The 23,201-nt window shown below is 50.2% G+C and overlaps 10 protein-coding genes across 10 annotated transcripts; 4 read left to right on the top strand and 6 right to left on the bottom strand.

Annotated features, from left to right (window-relative positions):
• Positions 1–965: 965 nt before the first annotated feature.
• M436DRAFT_85853 (uncharacterized protein) lies at positions 966–1,980 on the bottom strand (the record flags this gene model as incomplete). The annotated part of the gene is made up of 2 exons (XM_013567742.1): positions 966–1,878; positions 1,943–1,980. The coding sequence occupies 2 exons, from the start codon at positions 1,978–1,980 to the stop codon at positions 966–968; spliced, it is 951 nt and encodes a 316-aa protein (XP_013423196.1).
• A 1,804-nt stretch (positions 1,981–3,784) lies between these two features.
• Positions 3,785–4,456, bottom strand: M436DRAFT_67612 (pyridoxamine 5'-phosphate oxidase; the record flags this gene model as incomplete). The annotated part of the gene is made up of 1 exon (XM_013567723.1): positions 3,785–4,456. One exon carries the CDS (start codon positions 4,454–4,456, stop codon positions 3,785–3,787), a length of 672 nt encoding a protein of 223 aa, XP_013423177.1.
• Positions 4,457–4,720: 264 nt separating this feature from the next.
• On the bottom strand, positions 4,721–6,131 carry M436DRAFT_76474 (acid protease; the record flags this gene model as incomplete). Its single annotated transcript, XM_013567741.1, has 4 exons — positions 4,721–5,454; positions 5,519–5,694; positions 5,754–5,969; positions 6,112–6,131. The coding sequence occupies 4 exons, from the start codon at positions 6,129–6,131 to the stop codon at positions 4,721–4,723; spliced, it is 1,146 nt and encodes a 381-aa protein (XP_013423195.1).
• Positions 6,132–6,733: 602 nt separating this feature from the next.
• M436DRAFT_57300 (uncharacterized protein) lies at positions 6,734–6,955 on the bottom strand (the record flags this gene model as incomplete). Its single annotated transcript, XM_013567707.1, has 1 exon — positions 6,734–6,955. A coding segment is annotated over one exon (222 nt), but the record flags the coding sequence as incomplete, so codon positions are not given.
• A 741-nt stretch (positions 6,956–7,696) lies between these two features.
• On the top strand, positions 7,697–9,079 carry M436DRAFT_57276 (uncharacterized protein; the record flags this gene model as incomplete). Its single annotated transcript, XM_013567703.1, has 1 exon — positions 7,697–9,079. One exon carries the CDS (start codon positions 7,697–7,699, stop codon positions 9,077–9,079), a length of 1,383 nt encoding a protein of 460 aa, XP_013423157.1.
• Positions 9,080–9,288: 209 nt separating this feature from the next.
• On the bottom strand, positions 9,289–10,595 carry M436DRAFT_57226 (FAS1 domain-containing protein; the record flags this gene model as incomplete). The annotated part of the gene is made up of 2 exons (XM_013567698.1): positions 9,289–9,607; positions 9,658–10,595. 2 exons carry the CDS (start codon positions 10,593–10,595, stop codon positions 9,289–9,291), a joined length of 1,257 nt encoding a protein of 418 aa, XP_013423152.1.
• A 732-nt stretch (positions 10,596–11,327) lies between these two features.
• Positions 11,328–12,908, top strand: M436DRAFT_57235 (uncharacterized protein; the record flags this gene model as incomplete). The annotated part of the gene is made up of 1 exon (XM_013567699.1): positions 11,328–12,908. One exon carries the CDS (start codon positions 11,328–11,330, stop codon positions 12,906–12,908), a length of 1,581 nt encoding a protein of 526 aa, XP_013423153.1.
• Positions 12,909–13,586: 678 nt separating this feature from the next.
• Positions 13,587–16,823, bottom strand: M436DRAFT_85848 (ENA P-type ATPase 2; the record flags this gene model as incomplete). Its single annotated transcript, XM_013567740.1, has 2 exons — positions 13,587–16,488; positions 16,540–16,823. 2 exons carry the CDS (start codon positions 16,821–16,823, stop codon positions 13,587–13,589), a joined length of 3,186 nt encoding a protein of 1,061 aa, XP_013423194.1.
• A 1,175-nt stretch (positions 16,824–17,998) lies between these two features.
• On the top strand, positions 17,999–19,865 carry M436DRAFT_67606 (general substrate transporter; the record flags this gene model as incomplete). The annotated part of the gene is made up of 6 exons (XM_013567722.1): positions 17,999–18,101; positions 18,153–18,280; positions 18,336–18,621; positions 18,676–19,404; positions 19,452–19,649; positions 19,699–19,865. 6 exons carry the CDS (start codon positions 17,999–18,001, stop codon positions 19,863–19,865), a joined length of 1,611 nt encoding a protein of 536 aa, XP_013423176.1.
• A 1,243-nt stretch (positions 19,866–21,108) lies between these two features.
• On the top strand, positions 21,109–21,723 carry M436DRAFT_67605 (uncharacterized protein; the record flags this gene model as incomplete). The annotated part of the gene is made up of 2 exons (XM_013567721.1): positions 21,109–21,181; positions 21,248–21,723. 2 exons carry the CDS (start codon positions 21,109–21,111, stop codon positions 21,721–21,723), a joined length of 549 nt encoding a protein of 182 aa, XP_013423175.1.
• Positions 21,724–23,201: the final 1,478 nt, after the last annotated feature.

The raw sequence follows: 23,201 nt of genomic DNA, 5'->3' as shown, positions 1-23,201 counted from the left end.
GGCCCCGTAAGTGATTGAAAGTCTTTGAGAAGAATTCTAGTCTCTCGTATTGAGAGTGTCACTAGGTAACTGTGAGGATATTCGTGATACCAAGTGCTCGCTTAGTTTTCTTCTTAACATAATCCTCCGATCTATAGTGGGAACCACAAGGCAGTTGATTGGCAGCACATCGCTAACAGCACGAGTTGATGTCTCTCTCATCTATTGTGGCCTGCGTAAGGAGTCTCGGGCAGATAGTGATACATGGCGAAAAAAGGTAAAACAGGGAAAGTCGTCTTTGATCAAGAATCAGCACGAGATCCCCTGACAAAAGCACTATTGCTTAATGAACCCGATTGGATTGCGTAAGAGCGCAAGAAGATAGGACTTCCGTGGTATATGCATTGAGACTGTCGAGGGTAGTTAGGATGCGTTATTATGCTCGGTTACCTTGGTCAAGGATGATTTATGTCTCACATGCTGATTGTTGAGAGGTGTTCCGGGTGGGTAAAGAGTATCGTTTGATAGTGTGCGCGGAACCCTTCGGCTATGTACTTGCGTAGATTCTGTGATGTAGTCAGCAGATGTCAAATTGGAGTGGGATAGCTTCTATTACTGGGGTACCCAAACATATCACAACGTTTCACCCGACCGCAGCTGAAGATCCAGGCATATCACAACCAACTAAAGATCCAGTCAAAATGTCTATTAGCGCAGTGAATGCTTCACCGTATATTCAAATGATCTATAACTCTTGTTCTAGCTATAAGAGTCCGGTCAAGGCTATATATGTACCAAGAGAGCTGCTCGGTCATAACATCATACACTCAGGGACCTTTAGGGTAAAATGATCGCGGATGTGACTATGCAGTTCCCGCGGCTAAAAGCCAAGCCAGACATCTGGTCGCACTATTCCAGGCGGAAATTTGCTATTGACCGTCATGTTGAGTTGATAGAATATTCTATTTCGTTTAGACCCTAGCTTACTACCGATGCATCTTAGCAGGAGCACGCTCCCATGCTATCAATCCGTTTCCAAATTTCAAAGCGTCTCTCTTCATCTGGACTACAGAGCTCTCGTAGACAGGCTTCCCGTCTTCGCCGATACTCATGACGACAGGACTTGGAGGAGACATTTCAGGAATGTCGGTAAGCGATAGAGCCTCGTTCTTGAATGCATTCGCTTGATGTGTGTCTCGCTGCTTCACCCATGCACTCAAATGCTCACGGAAAGTCATGATATCGCTGTCGAGACTGCGCCGTATCGGCCACTCTTCAAGGTTCAGGACTGACTCGAGATCCTGCTCTGCATGTGGCACGCTTCGATATGAGCTGTCTAGGGTGAATATCTCATATAGAGTGAATACGACGCCTTTGATATCATTTCTTTCAGGCATACACCCTGAAAGGCCAACAAAAGCGCCGTAATGAAAGTCGAACAGCCGTAACTTCTCAGTCTCTAGACTGGAAGATAAAGAATCGATCAAGATATTGCGTGGCGCTATATCTTGATGCACGATACCCAGTTGCAGATTGAGGTAATCAACTACAGATGTAAGTTGGAGTAACCAACTCAGTCGAAAAACTCGTTGGTGGTCATCGTCCAAAGTGCCGCCTGAGATGTATGGGGTTGTGTAACCAAGGACTTGCGAATGTGGATCATCCAGAACGACGCGGTCCAGTCCGACGAGGTTCGGATGTTTTGGCAGACTTTTGAGCAAGTGCAATTCTCTCCAGATTCGGAGTCTTCTTTGGAAGATCATGCCGTACTTGAACACGACCGTACGCTGAGCAGCAGCCTCGTCTTTGTAGCGCACCAAGTCCACGGCTGGTCCAAACTGCTCCAGTTCTTCCAATCTTGAGAGCTCGATGACGGCGAGTTCTCGAGGGATGGTGCATCTATGAAGCTTGGATAGTAGACCGCACAGGTGGTATCCTGCTCGGGGTCCGATGAAGTCGATACAAGGGCGCCTCGATCATCCGCGATAACGGTGTGGACATGCTGGTCGAGATTGTCGATGTGTACCCTATTCCAGCGTACTACAACTCCATGGCGGTTCCCTTGATTCCACCTGGCGCAACTGGCGGGGACGTCCAACTGCGTTTGGTTCAGTCTCCGTCTAATCCTGGCAACTGTACTTGTGGATGGTACATCTACTATTCGGCCGTCTGCACTCACGAATACGCAAGGCAAGCTTATAGCTGTGGCTCAAAAGTGACACCCTCAGGCCGCAGTGGGTTCTGCAGATCTCCAGCTCCACGGAATATCGTGACGGCTGTGCGAGTCTCGGCCCAGTGTCCAGCATGCTGAAGCAGTCTGTCAAGCAGGTAGGTGGCATACAGCGTTATTCCCTTGCGAACACTAACACTCTCAGACGTCTTGGAGCAGCAACTCATCGAATACTAGGAGTCCTTGACGAGAAGTGGGCACAAGGGAGCCAATATTATCGAGGCAGTCGATCGTAGGTTAGACTGGGCAATATTTTTCAAAGAGAAGGATTTGCTTGTTCGATCGTTACAGTAGCGAACAACAATGTTCACTCCTCCTTCGCACATACATGGCTTGCCATCTGACATCTCCGGTTTCGCTTGCAGGGATTGAATATGTCTTTCGAAGCAACCTTCAAGAGGGAAAAATGACGATCATAACAAGGCAGAGCGAAAATTGTTCAAGCGTTGACCCTGTCTGAAGCTCGTTTGTCCGTATGCGAGATCTCAGCGCTGAGTCCCGGAAGCAAGGAACCTTGTGTTGGGACTCAGTCGGCACTTGTTGCGCCTGAGCTGTCCAATTGGAGTCGTCCTTGCAATCGAGTGACAAGGTGTGAAGCGCACAACGAAGATGACACTGCAGTATGACCGGTTGACGATAAGGATAGCTGCTTAACATGGTGGCACATTTTGTGCTTGTTTGCTTCACCAAATGGAACGACGCCCGGATTGGCAGACGGAGACTTGTTGAAAGCGCCACAGGCGCTTATCGCGATGATCTTTAATGAGTGCTTCCATCCCACGCATGCGCCAGGCGTTAGGACGATCACGCTTCATGATTGGGTCCCCTGGCCTCGACGAATCAATCCAGTGCAAACGCTGCTAGATCATTGGGGTACAAAAGCTTTCGAAAGTCTCGACCTGGGCCTTTGCCTTTCCTACGACAATCCTCAATCCTATTGCCATCATCAGTCTGACAACAACACAATTTCTTCTCGCTCTCCGCAACTCAGATTCTAGATATCCGCAACTCAGACCTCCGATTCGTTCAACGCCAACATGTCGATCCCCTCGATCGCATCCAACGCTATCAAGAACGATGTTCAACAGCGTTTGATCAACTCTCAATCCGATCCCAGTCAGTGCACCTGCGGATGGTACATCTATTATTCTTCGTTGTGCCATCACGTCCACACAAAGCGAGCATACAAGTGTGACGAAACGAAGTTCTGCAAGTCGCCAGCGCCACAGCACATTGTAAAGGATGTGCATATCTCGGAACGCTGTAGCAGTTGTTAAAGCGTTTAGTCCATTGGTAAGCAGTCACAAGAATTTTCTCTCACAGATGCTAAAATTTCCAAGCGTATCTAGGGAGGCCTGACCTTCGGCAGTATTTCAAGGACATGTCTGCATGAAAAACGCACAAGCGCATTCTCGGTCTAGATGATGAGCTTCACCAGAAAGAATATCTTTGCTGAATGACTTGGCCGTACATAACAATGAACAGTAGCTCTTGATTGATGTGCCTCAATGTACCACTTCCACAATCTTCACAGGCTCTTAATGAATTGGTGCTACACCAAAGTTTGGTAGTTTCTCATGGGTAGATAATATCTCGGTCCCAAGTCCCTTCGCCCTCAGAGATGCGATAGTTCAATCTTTGATGCATGCGATCAGTCGCGCCCTGCCAAAATTCTACAGTCTTGGGAGCGACAGCGAACACCTTCCATGCAGGGGCGACATAGCCTGGTTGCGCCTCAATTTTATCTTTTGCTTCTTGCAAGTTGTGCTCCAGGGTGGTTGTATCTGTCAAGACTTCGCTCTGCTTGGATGCAAGAGCCGTGGCTTTCGACCCTGCAGGTCTGTCAAGAAAATCGGCAGCACATTCAGAAGCCGAGAGTTCCTTCGCGACACCTCTGATACGGATCTGACGACCGAGTTGCGACCAGTAAAAAGTCAATGCGACGGCAGAATTGTTGACGATCTGCTTGCCCTTTGGACTGTCCGCTTTGATGGCGAAGTGCCAGCCGCGATGATCGACATTTTTGAGGATCAGAACTCGAGCGTCGGGACAGCCATGCTCATCGACTGTCGAGAGTGTCATTGCATGTGGCTCTTTGACATTGTTGTCAATCGCGTCCTGGAGCCAATCGTGGAAGGCCTCTTGCGGCGTGTTGGGAAGGACGGTCAAGTCGACGGGTCGAAAGGGTCCTTTGAGTGATGGCAGACCTCTGAGAAGAGTCTTGGTATCGGTTTTGGAGTCTGACATTGCTGATATGATGTCGATTATGGAGATTGCTTGCGAACATCATTGTACAAACAAACGCTGGGGTGGTCTGGGGGATTACGAGGTGAGTCATTGTCAACATATCGCCAAGAGTGCGGGTCTGTGGCTTCCACACTCACTGTGACATACAAAAATCGCATGATCGGGTTCACATTATTGATTGACATCGATTAGTTTGAATGAAAACAAAGATCGGGTGGCTTTCGGAGCCAGCATGAAGTGGAAGATCTCGCGATCATGCTAAAACTAAAATCCTCCTTCGGGAAGTGCAACAATATGCTCCTCATGAGTATGCTTGACCTGGGCTATGCTGATAGTCAGAGCCTCTTGATCGAAGATAGCATATGCGCTACGAAGGAATGGTGCTCCAAACGCCGTTGTGCCATTGCCTACGTCAATCTCGAAGATATGAGCACCGCAATTGCCCCCCGAGAATTTCTCTACCAGCGAGTGCAAAGGCACCTCTATCTTGCCAGCACTGCCAAACGTAGTGGTCACATGACCATTGGCGTGTTTGGGAGAGCGATACTTACAGTCAACGTCCACGAAACCCACGCCAGTGTAGTTCCTGGCGGTAGAGTTGCCGAGGCCAGCTGCAACGGCAGCAAATACCGGAGTGGGCAGAATCCACAGTGGGTTTCCGGTATCGAGAAGAGTGGGTTGTCCGATATCTGGCGAAGGTCCCGGATTGAAGGTTGTGGTCTTCCCATTGACAACGACTTCAATTTGAGTGACGTTGACTGAATTTGTCTCTCCATTGGCAAGTGTCTGACTGTTTGGGTTCACCATCTCGACTGTGAAGGGCTTGCTGGCCATCTTAGCCTTGTCATAGAATCCACCGAGGATGATTTGAGATGCCCCTGAAGTGCCAGTGTCATTTCCCAGGTAAACGCTGACAGATCTACGGTTGATGGTTGATGCGTTCTTCAATTGCGCCAACAGATAAGGTCCCTTTTCAGGAGGATAGTTCGTGGCGAAGCCTGGTGGGGACCAATCAGACTTTTGGGTCACAAAGTGCTGTCACAACAGCATCATTTCACTCACCTGCAATAGTTGCTGCCGGATCAATAATCCCGCTTGGATTGCCATAGGAGGTGAGATAGCCGAAGTCAACGTGCTCGGTAGTTATACCTTGTAGTGTTACAGTGTCTCTCAGATAAACACCAGAACCGAAGTCCTCAAGTTCATCTGCGAAGCCTGTGCCTTGATAGCGACAAGTACTGAGTTGCGCCACGTCAATATGCAGATCAGTAAAAAACAGAATCTGCGAACCACGTACGATGATGTTTCATTGTCGAATGTGCCATATGTCATACACGGACGATTGGACTGCTCGCAAAACGAACTTCGCGGATCAAGAAAGGATAATGTTGGAGAGCCGGTGTCGACCTTGAGGTATTCGGTTTGAGGAGGTGTGCCGACTTGGAATGGAGCATAGTAGGCTGCTGTGAAGTCGTTATAGGTCAAAGGAAGGATAATGGCTCCATCCGGTACCCTGTTTGTCGCAATAGCAGCATGAGCAAAGCCCACTGCAAGTAGTACGGTGTCGACGACTGAAAGTGGCATGGTTCGATGCTGGTCGTAGCTGAGAAGGAATAAGACGTATCTTGGTCAGCGAGCACTCCGAAATATAAAACGTATTCAACTCTCGCGGCATGATTTGTACACAAAGGTCCACCAAAAATAGACGTCAGGATAGTCGTCATGCTTCGTATTGGTCTTCGAGAGTTTGACCAATTAGAGCCACACTGGGAAAGAGCCGCTTGATTGCGATGATATGCACTTGGGCGCTTCGGTGGAATATAATGATGTCAAAAATCGGAACAGGCGGGAAATCGTCTATCTGCGTAACTTTTCAAGTCACAGTACCGGTAGACTACAAATCTCTGTACCTAACCCAATATCATCAGCGGATTTTCCAGGGGTTATTCCCGGAGCGCGAAGCTTGTTTCTGCCACCAAGTCGGATGTCTTATCGATAGCCCGGATACGGGAATTGACACTCGCACAAGCTATTTTTGTCTACAAATGTCGTATACCCGCCAGCTGAGACGCGCCTTTTGGCCTCGATCTTTGAAATTGAACAGAAAGGTCATATACATATGAGCAATCGAATAGAGTTCCTGTTTCAAATCATCGCCAGCCTCGTGAAAGGTAGCCAATCGTGCTGCGTTGCAGTTCGCATGGCTTCGAAGACGAGATCGCATCACCTACAAGTCCTCCATGAGTTCCACTTCGCGGTCTTATCTTTCTGACAGGCTCACATACCTCGATCATAAATGCTTGGCCATACACCGCGCACAGCTGCGGGCTCAGCAATTGCTAAGCGACCGCAGGTATTGTTCTGTACCATTGCTTCATACTTGACTTCTCTCTGACCGGCTTTTTTGATGAGCTCCTTCACAGCAGCATTGGCAACTGTTGGACGATTGAGCATGGAAGCGCGGAGAGCGTTGGCGATCTCGAAAGGCCCATAGGTGATCTCGATATAAGAGCAGGATCTGGCCACAGATGCCTAGTGCATGAAAAGTCACACGGCATGTCGGAGGGTTTACAGATAGTGAAATATTGATGGCAACGGTATCGAACCCTCTAACAGACTAGTGCGTTTCGATGCATTGATACCTTCCGATGGCAACAAGCCACCAAGACTCCACACATCAGTAGGGTGCCACCACCCGCAACGTTTCGTCGCAGTTCATGGCAAGATGCCGACTGCCACATTGTCGGCGGGCAATAGCTGAGTTCGTCAATTGATGTGATTGTGTCTTGATTCGGCCCCTAGAAAGTCTGATAAGATATGTCACATACTGAGGGGACAATGCTCGCGTCGACTATTGCCGGCAATTGCAGACACGTCGCCAAATAGCTCTGCGCGTCCTTTTCGACCGAAAAGACATCGCAAGGGTAAAGATTTACGGTTACCTGACACCATTATATCTCTAGAGTCGAGAGCAGTGGCCACTTAGAGCCTTCGTTCTCCATCTTTACCCTACAACCAATCGCTGTGCCACAGTCTAGGAACAGGTCGATGGCATTCTGATTGAAGCTCCGTTCAGGTTAACGTGGACCGTGCTCAAGATATATCGCCATTTCTCTTGGCTTCGGCATTTGAGTTGTCTGCCCACAGCTTGAAGTCTCACAGCACGCCAGGTACCTTGTCAAACTTTGCCCTAGCCAACGACGTTTCCATCATCATTCCGATGCGACTGGGCTGGTTACCATGAGCAATGAATCGAAGAGCCCGCCCTCATTTGCATGGGTCGAGTATGACCCGCGAGCATTGAAGGAACGAAGAGCTCTGGGAGTGTACAAGCAACAACGGCGTGTTGTGCGGGCGCATGTCGCGCACACGTCCTCGGGCGCCCGGCAAGCGACCATCGCCCGCAAAACATCCCTTGCCAAAGCTCTGGGGCCGAGAAAGGCCATCAAAGCACCGAAACAGGCTGCAGAGGTATCAGAGGCACAGGTGCAAGCGGACAAGGCAGCTCACGACTCGATCACCCGTCTGTTTTCCAGACTGCGATCTCATGATGCCCACGCCTTTGCCTCCCTGGCTCAGAAGTCTGACCGCATCTTGCTCTGGAGCGCATTCACCGGAGGCACTCTGTGTTTCGAGGCTGCAATTTTCGTAGCTAGCACTCATGCAAACACCTGCGGTATCGCCCCACATGAATTGCATACTGGCTTCGGCACTGGTATGCTATATCTTCGAGGAGCTTTACTCGACAGCATCCAGAAAAGCATTATCCGCACGCCGAGAGACGGGTTCAACTCGATCTCACTTGCGCTTCTAGCTGGCTGGGAGCGCAGGTTCGGCGATCACAGATCCTACGAGATCCACATGAAGGCCTGGAAAAACTTGCCGCTGGCAGTCGGGTCGCTGGAAGATAGCGGTATTGCTGCACTGACCGATGTAGCGATGGTGTGCTTCCGGGAAGCGACGCAGGAACGATATGTCGCAGAGCTGGCATTCTCGCTCAATCGGTCATCGATATACGGCACTGTACTCCCTGAAAACCTTCCACTCGGATTCCACATCGTGCCTGCCGACCGACCCGAGGCACTGAGTCTGTTAAGCACGGTGACCAACTGCGCGACTTTCGACTACACTGCCAAAAACTCCATCGCGGGCTTTCGCAAACTCGTCATAGAGACTATGTCTTGGAACGCCAGCCATTCTGTTTCCTCGACGCCTGACGTCAACTATGAGGATCAATGGGACAGACTACATTTAAACGCCTGCTACCATATTCGATCTGCCATGATCTCTTCGAATGCACCTGTTATGGCGGCATGCCTTCGTGCCCACAACGCCACTTGGGAGCTTGACGTGCAAGCTGGTATCGATGTTCATGCCCAATCATGTCAACACCTGAGAACACATGAACTGCTGGGCACGAAATATCACGACGTGGCGATTTGGGCCAAGATGACACTCAACAGCCATGCGACACCTTCGCAAAGTGGAGATGAGCACATGAGCGCTTTGATGAAACATTCTGGCATCAAGACTTGGGAGCAGATGGAATCATTGCTCAAGAGATTTGTCTATAGGGAAGAGTTGTCAAGTTCAAAGTACCGCAGATTGTTTGGTGCACTTTAGCGACACGTTTTTACAGAATTCACGACAGCATACAAAGCCAGGCATGGAAGCAAAAGTATCAAGCATATATTAGCGTTGTATAAATGAAAGGCATTCACGACTTTAACAACAAAGCAAAAAGCGGAAATCTTGGACTATGCCAGAGACCGTGTAACACCCTTTGTCGCGAGAAACCCTTTTCCTACTGACGGATGGTGGTTTCAACTTAGCTACATCAACAGCGCAGCAACACCAATCGCAAGAGCCATGACCACCATACCGCTGGTAGCAAGGCTCACGGCAGAGCCAGTGTAAGGAGCAAGTGGCGGACTCGAAGAAGCAGCGGAAGCACTCGAAGGAGAAGTAGCGACTGCCGCGACAGTCTGCAGGAGACGAGGAGTTGATGCGTATGTCATAGTGTCACCCTCGAATGCAACGCTGGTGAAGGGCAAGACTGCCACGGAGGATGCGCTAGGGAAGGAGAGTCTTTCGCCTACGGCAGCGGAAGGCTTGAGAGAAGAGCGGTTGAATTCACCAGGGGCCAGGACACTTGAAGATAGTCAGCTCAGCCTGTATGGTCATCGGGTGTCAGTACTCACGTATCAATCACGTGGGCGACGCAGTTAAACAGTATTGTGTTAGGGAAGGTGATCTTTGCGTTGTTCACCCAAGCAGAACCGTCGGGCAAGACAGTAAAGGTCAAGTTGGTACCCTGGACAGAAGGTACAGTGACATTGCCTAAGGAAGGCGAGAAAATGACGCTATTGGGGATGATGTGGAACTTCAGGACTTCTTGAAGCGTTGCGAGGTCGGCAGACTCCAGGACTGAACCAATAGACTCGAAGGCGGCATCAGTGGGAATGAAGATGGTGAAGTCTGAGATGTTGAGACCCTTTTGATCAGGACCGCTGAGACCGACATCGAATCCGAGGTTGGCAGCCTCGAGTGCAGCATTCATGGCACGGTATCCAGCGCGGTAGGTAAAGAGCTGGAGAGGAGCGCCGAACGAGAAGACAGTATCGACTTTGTGAATTGTGATACCTTCGCCGAGCTTAATATCAGCCTGGGTTACAGTCGAGATCGTTTCCTCCCCAGACAAGACACAAACGTCATTTTCATTCTTGACGAGTCCGTTGTAAGCACCACCAGTGATGTTCGAGAAAGGCTGAGTGGCAGTGACATAAGAGCTATTCAGCAAAGTTTGAGCAAATGTGGGGACATCAGTAATGACATCGGACGGGTAAACTCCTTTGAAAACGTGATTGGCCAGAAGAGCAGCGACTGCGACAGTCTCATTGCGATATTCGACGGCCGCTCCCTCTGGCTCGTCGCGAGGCACTTTGGCAAAGGCGTCATTGGTCGGTGCGAAGATGGTGATGTTGGAAGCTGCAGAGAGAGTGGCCGCTAAGCCATCGACGAGACCTACAAGTTCGAGCAAAGTGCTGAGATCAGCTTGGGAGGACAGGAGAGCAGCGAGGTCGCCCTGAGCCGAACAGGTGCCTATCAAGAAGGCGAGAGAGCATATGGAAGGACGCATGTTGATGCGTACGAAGTTGTAGATACTGGACAGGATGATGGTTGAGTGAGAAGTTCGTTGGCGGTGGTTTTGAGTTCAATGTCCACAGGATGGGACTGTGTTCTTTATACCCCAGCTCAAGATGGCAGTGCAGCATGGTACCGAGTCTCAGGAGATGGAAGGCAGCAGTTATGCAGTCCAGCTGAAATGAACTTGCCATAGATACGAGACCCCGATCGGAGAATTGACTCTTGAATCATCGTTTGTGTGCTCGATATTGTTCTTGTATGCGTGTAGGGTCGAGGAGGTCCACAGTGCATGGCAGTGAGTGGATTGCTCAGCCTTTGCCAAGATGTCAAGGTAGCATTCTTACCAATGAAATTGGAGAGCGAGCTGCTGTCGAAGGAAGAGACGGCCAGTTTTGGCCGACGTTTTTTTGTTTGCGGAGAATGGAAGTCTTGTGGAGAAGCGCAAGCGAGATGCACTTTCCTGCTTGGCGCCTTCCTTCCAGGTTTCTTCGGTTCCTTCTCTCACCGGTCGACTTGCTTCGGGCGTGGACGCGGTCACATCTCGCCGACGGCGTCCCTATTCGCTAAGTCGTTCATGCAGACTGGCTCAATGGTGCTCAGCTTGCCCGCGCTGGTCCAGAACGGCCAAATTTAGCCGGCATGGTCAGCACTGGCGTCCTCTGTCAGATGGAAGCCACCGTTCCACTTCGATACTCCCATAAGCGTCGCTCGATCAGATCGCAACATGGGAAAACGGAACCGTGCTTGCGAAGAGTGTCACCGGCTCAAGATCAAGTGTGATGTAAACACCTCGCAGCTGAAAGCTTGCGAGAGGTGTAGCCGGAACGGTTTGGAGTGTGTTCCGGCAGCTCCACGACTTCAACGCGACCGCATCAACCAGCTCGAAGCCCAAATCGAACAACTCAAACTCGCCTTGTCGGATCAAAGTAGCAACGACACGCCAAGTCGCTCGCCTGAAAAGCCTGTGGAGGACCAGAATCAATACATCTTGTCTTACCTGGATGCACGTGTCTCGCTTCGCAAGCAGCAAGACCTGCTGTACTTCTTCAGGCATCAAGTGAGCGCTGTATGGCCCGTCGTTCGTATATCTATGGACTTGGACCAGATCCGCGTCAAGTCTCCGATCCTGCTCATGTCTGTTTTGGCCTTTACATGCACACATAACATGCAAGGCACTGACTTGGAGGTACACGACGACCTAGTACGAGAGACGATGCGCGTACTTGGCGATGAGGTGATAGGCAGGGGCCAAAGATCGATTGAACTTGTGCAAGCATTGCTCTTGTCGGCCTTCTGGAGCAAAAATACCCGCAAGGGCCAGCAGGCGAGCTGTTATCAGGTTGTCCAATTGGCTGTGGATATGGCAATCGATCTGGGTATCGCCGGGTTCGCATGGCAACCCTCGCCTGCAGCATACTTCTGCCGGTTGGAGGATGCGACATCGCTCGAGGGTCGACGTACTTGGCTTGCGTGCTATGTTGCCCTCTCGACATGTTCTGTAGATATGCGCCGTCTCAACGCAGTGCCGTGGGATGCCCATCTCCAAGAATGTCTTTCGTTCCTCGAGAGCACGGGCGAAGCACTTGATCTTCTACTTTGTCAAATTGTCCGCATCACACAACTGATCCAAGTCATCCTTGGCGAGTTGCACCTTTTTCGTCTGGCGACTTTCGTGGATGGCAATGAGTACGGCACTCATTCCACGATGGAAAATCTGAAAAACAAGGTCGACGCTTGGACAACTCAACTTCCTCCGCTCCTCGCGACTTCGTCTACGCTCAGAGTTCTGCGACATGTCGCCATGGTTCATATCTACGAAGTCGTCCTGCACACTCAGACAAACAAGCCCTCATTCGCTGCACCTTACATTCCAGCCCGGATCCCAGTCAAAGATTTCCCCACGCCAATTAACATGATACCACCCTTAAGATCAGCTCTAGAAGCTCTCGTGCATCACTGCCACGCCGTCATCGATTCGGCTACTAACATGGACCCCGCCCTTGTGCTCAGCCTTCCAACATTTTCTTTTGCTCCTACGGTCGTCTACTCCCTCTTTGTGTTGGTCACGACTCTAGCAGCGTCTACAAGCCCCGGGAATACATACGGCCAGTGCTTGATAAGAGACCATCTGCAGATTGAGCAATGTGGTGCCAAGCTGAGGAGATTGACGGGGGGTATGAGATCTCTCGATCCTACGATGAGTTGTTGGACATCCCGACTGTTTGACGCGACTGGGTGGCTGGAAGAATGGTATAACGATTACGCTACGATTTTGCATCGATATGAGGCTTACCTTACGATATGATCTGGGTCAGCTTAATTGGGGGATTGGGGACGTTCCGTTGCATCTGCTGCTACTTTGTTACGTACATCTTGGTGCCAGACTGAGCAGCATTGCCTGATGCTTTTGGCGGCGGTGCACAAATGAGAACATGACGTGCAAACACTTGCCTGCAGGTACACATCTCGGCTTGCCAACTCTTTTAGCACCTCTTATTCTCATTGTACATCATCTATGGTGATATAAAAAACAATCGCGTTGTAAGTGAGCACAATGATTTGTGTCACGTTCGATTAGTGATGGGACTGGACAGGCTGACTTGAACATCCCTCTTTCCAAGACCACTGGAAGTCCAAGTCCAATCCACTGAGTCCCTGACTGCCGTTGAGTTCGATTTCCATTGTCTGAAGCAGAGTTGATAGCGGTCTTGGTGGTTGAAAAGAATCAGAATCAGAACTGGATATGATATGCATTAGACATATTTATGTTGAGGTTGTATTTGCACTATCGATGTTGAGTCTGACATGCTTGATGGCGCGCAAAGCAGAGTGAGATAAACTAAGAACCGCGCAAAACCCTGGGTAGCGACTGTTGGGGACGGTATATGTCCGACAGAAAACAAAAGACGACAGTAAAGACAGTGCTCGAATTCACAACCTCAGCCTCTCGAGAGGCTTGAAGATAACCTCACCATCAGCTCATTCAGACAGCAGTCAAGACACTACTATCATCACTTCTCTCGATATACTTTTCGTTCAACTTCCCCTGTCCATACCCCTTACGTCGCTTGATCGCCTTCCAAGCCTCCACAAGTGACACAAACAGCACAACACTGCCATACACTAGACCCCACTCCCAAGTCAACGCAGTATGTCTAAACACCTGCTTATTGACCACAGGGATATAGATGATGGGGATGGGAGTAAGTAGGCCAGCACAGACAGAATAGAACAAGAAGCGATTTTTCATCAAGTTGCCGATGAAGGAGGTCGATTTGTCCATATTAAAGAGCCCGAGAGTTAGATGTTTGGCCTCCCAGGCCATGACAGAGAGGAGGACGGTAAGCACACTGTAAGCTGTGCCTCGGGCGCGATAGGGCAGATCGCAGGTTGGGTTGTAAGATTCGTTGCAATCGTAACCTAGGTCGCCGTTACCGATGCCGAAGGCTACAATCACGTAGGAGGCCAAGCAGAGCACGCCCATGAAGGTACCATAGATGAACTTGTCTATGATGAGTTCTTTTGTAAACACGCCTGCTCTGAGACTGTGAGGGGCGCGGGTCATGACATCAGCGGATGCCTCCTCCATACCTAGACCAATAGCCAGGAAAGAAGAGGTCAGAAGGTTGGCCCAAAGAATCTCGATAGGCGATAGTGGGAAGACAGACACATTATGACGATCTTTGAAGGCAAGCCCGATGAGCAGCAAGATGACTTGCGAGATGTTGGAGATCAACAGATGAAGCAAGAACTTCTGGATATTGTCAAACAAGCGACGACCTTCACGAATGGCAGATACGATCGAAGCGAAGTTGTCGTCCGTCAAGACCATATCTGCGGCCTCTTTGCTCACATCACTGCCGTTGAGGCCCATTGCGACACCGACATCTGCACCTTTCAGAGCAGGTGAGTCGTTGACACCATCACCAGTCATGACGCAGTAGCGACCACGACGATGGAGAGCCTCAAGCATGCGCAGCTTGGTGGTAGGACTGCAGCGAGCAAGCACAAAGGGAAGAGGATCCATGACATCAAGTGCGTCGTCGGTCAATTTGTCGAAGTCCATGGCAGTCATGACAGCAGTCTGAGCATTCGAGCCATACACGTCAGGTCCAAGAATGCCAATCTCTTTGGCAATAGTAGTTGCAGTTTTGAGGTGATCGCCAGTGAGCATGTGCACGACGATACCAGCTGCCTGACATTGCTTGATCGCTCCGGCAGACTCCAAACGAGGAGGATCATACAGACCGACGAGACCGGCAAAGCTGAGAGAGCCTTCAGCCTCAATGAAGTTGCGGTCAATGATGGACGTGGGGTCGACATCGTCAAGATGGCGATAGCCAAGACAGAGAACACGTAATCCTTCACTAGCCATGATATCAACCTGGTGCAAGATGTCCCTGCGTTGATCATCCTTCATGTCGAGAAGAGGTAGAAGTGCTTCGGTGGCACCCTTCGTGAAAGAGACAATGGCGGGGTCCGAGGCAGACAGCTTATAGACCACAGACATACGCTTCACCGAGGAGTCGAAAGAATGCTCTGTAAGTAATGACATGCCGGTGCGTGTAAGACTTTCATCTCTGCCTTGACCGACACGACGAGCAAGAACATGCAACGCGATCTCGGTAGGCTCGCCAGTCGCAGACCACAGAGTCTGGTCGTCTTGAGGTGGGATAATATTCGACATATTGCACAACGCGATAGTCGAGAAGAAGTAGCGAAGCTCATCAATCTCGTTGACTGTTGCGGTCTCGAGACGAACGTCGTCGACCAGGACCATTCCGCTAGTAGGGTCGAAGGGACTGAGCTCGTTGACGACAGTCAGACGCTTGCCACTCGGTAGAAGTGCTTTTCTTGCAAGCATCTTGCCCTGGGTAAGAGTACCGGTCTTGTCACTGCAAACATTGGTGACGCCACCAACAGCCTCGAGAGCAGCTTGCTTACGGACGATGACATTGTTGGCAGCCATAGCCTTTGACCCAATGGCCATCGTAATAGTTAGAACAGCGATGAGAGATTCGGGGATGACAGCAACGGCGACACAAATACCGTATATGAGTGTTTCGCCATCAATGTCCCAAAGGCTGGTGGAGAAAACAATGATTGCCAACAGGATAGCGAGGGCGAACAAGAGTAGAGCAAAGTAGGATAACTTTACTTGGAGTGGCGTCCCAATGAGACCAAGGGCACTCTTGATGCCATGGAGAACACGTCTGGCAGCACGAGAGATGAAGGTAGAACTGTCTTCATGACCTTTTTTGTCACGCAAGAGCTGCGCGATCTTGCCGATCTCGGTGTCCATACCGATCGCGGTGACGATACCCTGAGCTCTTCCACGCGTGACGGTGGTAGAAGAGTATGCCATGTTGATACGATCACCAAGCGGACACTCGACATTGTGGAGATGTTTCAGGGCGTCTTTGGTGCAAGGCTTGGACTCTCCAGTGAGTAATGCCTCATCTGTGGCCATGTTGATGCTTGAATAGAGCCTGAGATCGGCAGGTACGATGTCACCAGTGGCGAGTTGCACGATATCTCCAGGAACCAGATCTTCAGCTTTGATGCTAAGCAAAGTACCGTTTTCACGGACTACACGACATGCTGGGGCTGCCATGGCACGAAGAGACTGGATTGTCTGCTCTGCGCGATAGTCCTGGAAGAATCCAACGACGATGTTTAGGACAATGACGGCGGTGATGACACCGCCTTCGATAAAGTCACCGGTACCGTACGAGAGGGCCATCGCGATAGCCAGAACAAGGGTGAGACTGTTGGACACTTGTCGAAGGAGAATCTTGTACCAAGTCACACTTCCCGAGCTCTCGAGCTTGTTGCGACCGTACTTCTCTCGACGCAAGGTGCACTCATTCTCGGACAGACCTCTTCTTCACGACTCGTTAGTATTGACATCTCTTTCTACAGACGTATCAACTTACTCGGCATCAGTCTCGAGACGACGTGCGACCTCGATACCAATCAAGATGTGAGCACATGTGGCTATATCGGCTTGGTCGACAAAGAGGTCGATAGTGGGTGGTTTTTCTGAACAGCGAGTCTCGCCCCCTGACTTTTCAGTCAGATAATGGGACGAGCCCGCACTTCGTATAGGTGGTTCATCGACAGAGCCGTCGAGAGTGGCGATGGTGCTGCTTGTGGCAGGAGTGCTGCCAGAGTCGCCATGGTTATGGACTTCATGAGGACTAATGTAAGTTTCTCCCATCGATGTTGGTAAGGTTGAGCTTTTGTCGAGGCAGACGATAACTGTAGAAGGTACAGTCAGATATTGTGGTGGTTGTAGAAAGTACGAGGTGATACAATAGGTCACTTATAAGTGTCGTACTCCGCGGTTGCGGGACCTTATCGTTCGATCGAATGGTTAAGTGACAGGTTGAACAGCGCAATCCGATGCACCATACTAGGATAGGTCATGTACGACGAATCACCTTGGTGTGGCAGTGCTCTTGGAGTCTCGGCGTTTCTTTGTATTGGCGTGGCGCTGACTTGGCGGTGTCTTTGTCACGCGAATACATCCATGGCAGTCGCTCCTTGGTGCGGGGTAGTGGGGGAAGGTTTCTGGCGGTCGCACCAATGAGAGATGCTCCTTTGCAAGGATGAAATCAATGTGGTGATTGGTATACTAAGGCATGTCTGTAGCTCGCCGCGTACGCAGCGATAACAGCTCTTACTACTTTTTCAGGCTAAATGTGGTACTTTTTGAGAAGCCTCCAGTCATCGAATTTAGTCCTCTAGGAGGGTCTTACCATCCCTCCTTGAGCCGAATCCACTACACACTTACGGTCACGTGTGTTGACCATATATAGCGATGCCTCGAGCAGCAGCATACCGCAATCGATCGCCAACTCTTGTGAGTCGAATTACGACTCCAGATACCGGCCGCCAACGGGGTTGTGGTCTTGTCTGCATTCCAGCTAAAGCAGCCAAGTAGATAGCGATCTTCCTTCGAGTTTGTCTCAGTGCAATCAGCACACCTCCCAAGAATATGGCTTGCGGTCGAGTCAGGATCAGTGAGATAGGGGCATCGGAAGTATACCGAGACGCGGAGAAATGCGGAGAGAATGCGGAGTAGTTGAGATATCGCTCCACAACCATGCCGGATCTGCGAATGAACATCTAGGGAATGGCCTGGACGTTGGCTTGGCGAATACTTTTGTATCACATGTACAGATGTACTGTGTGCGTGGTGTATACCATCCAATGGCTACGGGCGTAGTAGTCGTTGACGAGGCAAGTCCTATAAAGTCATGCTCCATCGTGCGTTGGATCGGGGCTCGTATCTGATCGTCAGTGAACAACAGAACACTTCGCAAGCTCTAGCATACTCGAGACAGCACACTTTAACCCTCTTATCCCATCCGAGAATCCAGCTTTACCAGAATGGGATGGTCGACTCACGCAACCGGAACCCAGGATCCTCCCGAGGTTCGAAACTGGAAGATTCATCTTGTGGCCTTTGTGGCCTCGATGAGTGCCCTTGCCAGTCAGTCGTCTCCTGTCTACGAACCTACCTTCTCTGACGTTGCTTGAATAGTGGGTTATGATACCTCTGTGATTGGAGGAACCATGGCGCTCGACTCTTTCCGAAGAGACTTCGGGCTTGCCGATGCTTCTCCTACCCATCGTGACACAGTGCAGGGCAACATTGTCTCTACCTTCCAGGTAAACATGGAGGATCGAATATCATATGCGTTCGCCTGCTGATCGCTCTTGCCAGGCTGGCTGCTTCTTCGGAGCTCTTCTTACCTTCCCGTTCGCAGAGAAATATGGTCGTAGACTTACTGTCATGGCCGCCTCAGCCGTTTTCCTCGTTGGGGCAACACTCATGACAGCTGCGAATGGCAAAATGGACATGGTAGTCGCTGGACGCGCTATAGCTGGCCTGGGTATAGGAGCCTGCTCTCTGGTCGTTCCAGTCTACATTTCTGAGACAGCTCCGCCTTCTATTCGTGGACGTCTGATAGGTATCTTCGAGATTGCTTCCCAAGGAGGAGGCATGTTAGGTACGTTGTGAGCTTACATGTCTTATCAAGGCATCGACTGATACCTTTCTCCAGGTTTCTGGATCAACTATGCCACGGATCGTACTATCGACTCGGACAACAAAGCGCAATGGGTCATACCCTTGGCACTGCAGCTCGTACCAGGTGTCCTTCTATGTGGTGGCATGTTCTTCTGTCCAGAATCACCACGCTGGTTGGCCAAAGGTGATAACTTTGACAAGGCGGAGCAGATCATCAGTAGCCTGCGTAACCTTCCATCAAATCATCCGTATATACGCAACGAGATGAACGAGATCCGGATCCAAGTCGAAGAGCGTAGCACAAACAAGATGAGTAAGAAACAACAGGTCCAAAAGCTCTTCCAGAAAGGCGTACGAAACCGCATGGGCATCGGTCTCGCTCTCATGTTCCTGCAGTCCTTCACAGGTGTCAACATCATCACCTACTATGCACCTCGCATCTTCGAATCGCTCGGTGTGCCAGGGACATCGCTGAAACTCTTCTCTACCGGGTTTTACGGTATCTCCAAGACTTTGGGAATGATCACCTTTACCATGGTGGTGGTAGAAAGAGTCGGCCGACGGAAAGGCCTCATCTGGGGTGCAGCGCTGGGATGCGTACCCATGCTGTACATCGGTGGCTACGTCTTGAGAGCAGATCCGTTGGCTGCTCTGGCAGCCGGGAACACAAATCGTGATGGCTGGGGTTATCTAGCCATGGTGTGCGTATATGTCAACGCCTTCATCATCTGTGCGACGTGGCAAGGCATCACATGGACATATGGTGAGCGCCCTTGTATTCCGTCCTTGAGCGTGTACTGATAGTCGCAGCTTCCGAGATCTTCCCATTGGATATTCGGATGCTCTGCGTTGCATTGACGACGGCAGATACATGGTTAGGATCGTTCATCATTGCAAGATCAACGCCGTACATGATCTCGGATCTTGGTTATGGTGCATACTTCTTCTTTGGAGTGATTCTTGTAGCCATGGGCATCTGGTCGTTCTTCTTCGTACCCGAGACCAAAGGTATGTGGATTTCATGATTCGATTGACACCGATGCTAATCAGCGTTTAGGCATCACTCTCGAAGAGATGGATGCACTGTTTGCCCGTTCAGTCCGAAGAACGATATGGGCACAGGTCCGCGGAAAGAAGCTACCGCCGATGGATGGAGATATGATGATGACGGCTGACGATCCCAAGAAGCAGTCTACCATCAGGATTGAGAAAGTAGAACTGTAGACATTCCACTGGTCGAATGGCGCGGAGATTCTGTCCAGGGAGTCTGCAAGTAACGTCATCCAATCCTGAGCAGATAAAATGCTGGACTCAAGACTAGTAGACTCGCAAAGCACATCAAGAAGCCACCAGGTTGGGCGGCGGATTGTACATCTATGCGTGCATGCGTCGTGTTGTGATCCTGCTCTTCTTTCGTTGCTGTTCTGCGCGTACCCGTCTCTAAGTCCATTAAGCACTATCTGCTGATTCTTGTCCGATGATAGGCCAGATTGTCGTCAGCGTTCGCGATCAGAAATGTCGTTGTCTTGCATGTTGGATGGAACAGTGTCAGGGAAGGGTCGGTGATGATACGATATGGCGCCTAGCATTAGAACTCTCCTGGAAAACGACTTTGAACATGTCAGCACGGCAGGTCTGACTCAGACGCGCCTGGAGGAATAGCATGCCGATCTGTTCGTGGTATAGCAGGCAGCGGGAGTCATTAGAGCGCGAACGTCGGCGCGTCGGTGAGATCTTGGCGAAGGATTGACGCATGAAGTGCATGAGGTAAGGTCCGGCGAACCGAAGAGATCTGCGCGCCAGGTTCTAACATCAGGTCACTCGCTGCGTTAGGTATACCAGTCGACTTCCATTTGGACTTAGGGTATAGACGCTTCTCGACATTTTGAGTGGAAAACTAGAAGGCACAGAACAACATAAAACTCTCGAAAATATCCTAAGCCTAATATTCGTGATGTTGTCGTGGTTTGAGGTCGTTCATCAAGTGGCTGCGGGTAGCACCCTAACATAGCCTCGCTAATTATCCCTGGCCGCACACGAGGATCGATGGATTATGTCATCATGTCATCTCAACAATTGAAGTAGGAGGCAGCTGTTCCATTTGTAGCGCGCTGTGTCAGGCTGTGACCGCATGGAGGTGTCCGTATTGTATTCGATGATTGCAAAGTATCGACACAGGCAAATATGGCACGCCGCGTCGGGTGTGCTCAGCAAACGTTGTTGCCATCGGAAAGTCAAGTGATGTCAACAAAGCTAATTATGCTGGCATGCGTAGCGATCGCTTCAATCGCGTCGCTTAAGGCTTGGTTGACCTTCGCAACATAGGACGACCGACATGAATGTTGATGCTCTGCTGTAATTCCGAGCACGCGCACCGGCTTTGTGCCGAGAGGGGAAACCCGCCAGCTGTGTTCGCCGTTCAATCCCCGCATCCGCCGGAAGGCTCCTCTTTCCTTCCAAACATGACATGAACGAAATCAACCAGGACCTTCGGCAGCAGACGCCTTTGGCGACGCGTGTCTCGAAGGCATGCGATCGTTGTAAGCGGAACAAATCGAGATGTGATACCTTCCGCCCTTGCTCGCTGTGTCTACGAGCCGGCTCAGACTGTACAAGCAACAACACCAGGCCTGTCACATCGAGACAGGTCGGCTCGACGACAGAGACGCCAGTGTCGCGTCCAACGACCGCTAAACGAAGGCGGAAGGGAGAGTCTACAGATGACGATGAGCGTCGATTGCACCCTGTTCACCGCCTCCAGTCCTTGGAAAGCACTGATGACCACCCCACCGAGACTGGACACTTTGACAATCATCTTGGCAACACTCGCAGTGATACAGGAGATGATGGGGAAGCCGAATCTACCATGAGTATGGCCCGGAAAATTTACAGTCTCGATCAACGACAGCTTGATGAGTTTGCCGTGAGTGCTATACCGGGAGCCGAGAACGGTAATCCCACACTATCTGCACCCTCGCCAGTGATCGAGAAATACCCGACGAGCGCATTCCTGACACATCCTTTGCCACCATCCGAAGTGATCATTGATCTCTTGGACGAATACTTTTCTTCCGTGCATTGATTCTCTCTCGTCATCTACGAGCCGAAGTCTAGAGAGATGTTCTTGTCAGTCCATGGCGGCCTTGCTGGAACGGGTCAAAAGTCATTCCTAATTTTACTATCAACTATGTTGGGCATGGCCTCCTGGTATAGATCGCAGAGACCAGAAGTTGAGACAGGCAGACCGAGTCGACAATGGAAACAGCTGAGCTCCGACTTATTTCAGAATGCAGACAACGAGCTCATCAACGTCATGGATCAAAACTCCATCTCTGCTATCCAGACATTAATTCTCTTGGGATCCTTCTATTGCTAACACTAGATTGATTGATTGATTGATTTAATTGATCAGGCTACTTAGTTCTACGGCAAACCTATAAGCCGTCTCCTATTGGTTCTTCCTTCTTTGTTCCTATCTGTCCTTGTTCCATTCTAGCTTCCCCTTACTCGACAGCTCTCGTCTGCCATGCATACCTGCCGGACTTGTGAAGGAAGTGGAGAACCGCCTTCACCGCCGGGAGGTTCGCCTTCCACTTTTCCTTCGGTCCGTCGACTAGTTACCTAGTTCTCGGGTCTTCCTAGGGATTCCACCCCTCGAGTATATAAGAGAGGTCCCTCCACCTATGCCCTACTGCCTCGATGACAATTTGACGGTCTTCGCGTAGGAGGGGGCATTCGTATATGACATACTTAATCGTTTCTCGCGTGGCTCCGCATTCGTACCCTGCTAAGTCTACTAGCTTTATCCGGTATAGGTCACTCTTTAGTCGGGAGTGCCCTATACGGCATTAGGCTAGTATCGACGCTTCTTCCGCTAACAGTATGTTATACACTATCGTTATATAGGAACCTAGGAGAGCTCCGTCTAGCTTCTACGTATACGATCCGGAATGTAGCGTGTCTCGAGGTCTTATACTCCTAGCCTGCTTCTAGGTCTTATCTAGCTTCTTTTAAAGTGTCTTCTTAGCCACCCTTAAGGCCATCTTTCTTATAACTCCTATATAGCGTTGCTAATATATCCTCGACTTTACTATGCTACGGTTACGCGCGTCCGGAGGCGTTAGGGTGTTAGTAGGTATAAGAAGGTTAGTAGATATCCGGAGGTCTAAGAAGGTTAGGAGGTTAGTAGAACTTAAGGGTTACGTAGTAGCACCCTCTACCTCTCCTTATTCCTTATCTAGTGCCTTTTTTACCTACTTATCTACCTACTTATTGCCGTACCATCCCTTATAGGCTAGTAACCACTATAGGGTGACCGTCGCCCCTTCCTAGGCCTAGAGAGCATTAATGTACCTATAGATATACCGTACTACGTATTGTCCGTATATACTTATGCCCTCTAGGGTTTTAGGGTTAGGGTTAGAAAAGACTTCTATTCTGGCTCTACTTAAGCTATACTTGCTCATCTAATTACCTAGGGTCTTTGGATTATACAAAGGAGAGAAGAAAAGAGGTAACATAGGAAAGTTAGACGTATACTAGTCTATCCCATACCCTAGC

Source organism: Aureobasidium namibiae, assembly GCF_000721765.1.
Source record: "Aureobasidium namibiae CBS 147.97 unplaced genomic scaffold scaffold_23, whole genome shotgun sequence".
Lineage (NCBI taxonomy): Eukaryota > Fungi > Ascomycota > Dothideomycetes > Dothideales > Saccotheciaceae > Aureobasidium > Aureobasidium namibiae.
This window is presented reverse-complemented; position numbering and strand designations above follow the sequence as displayed.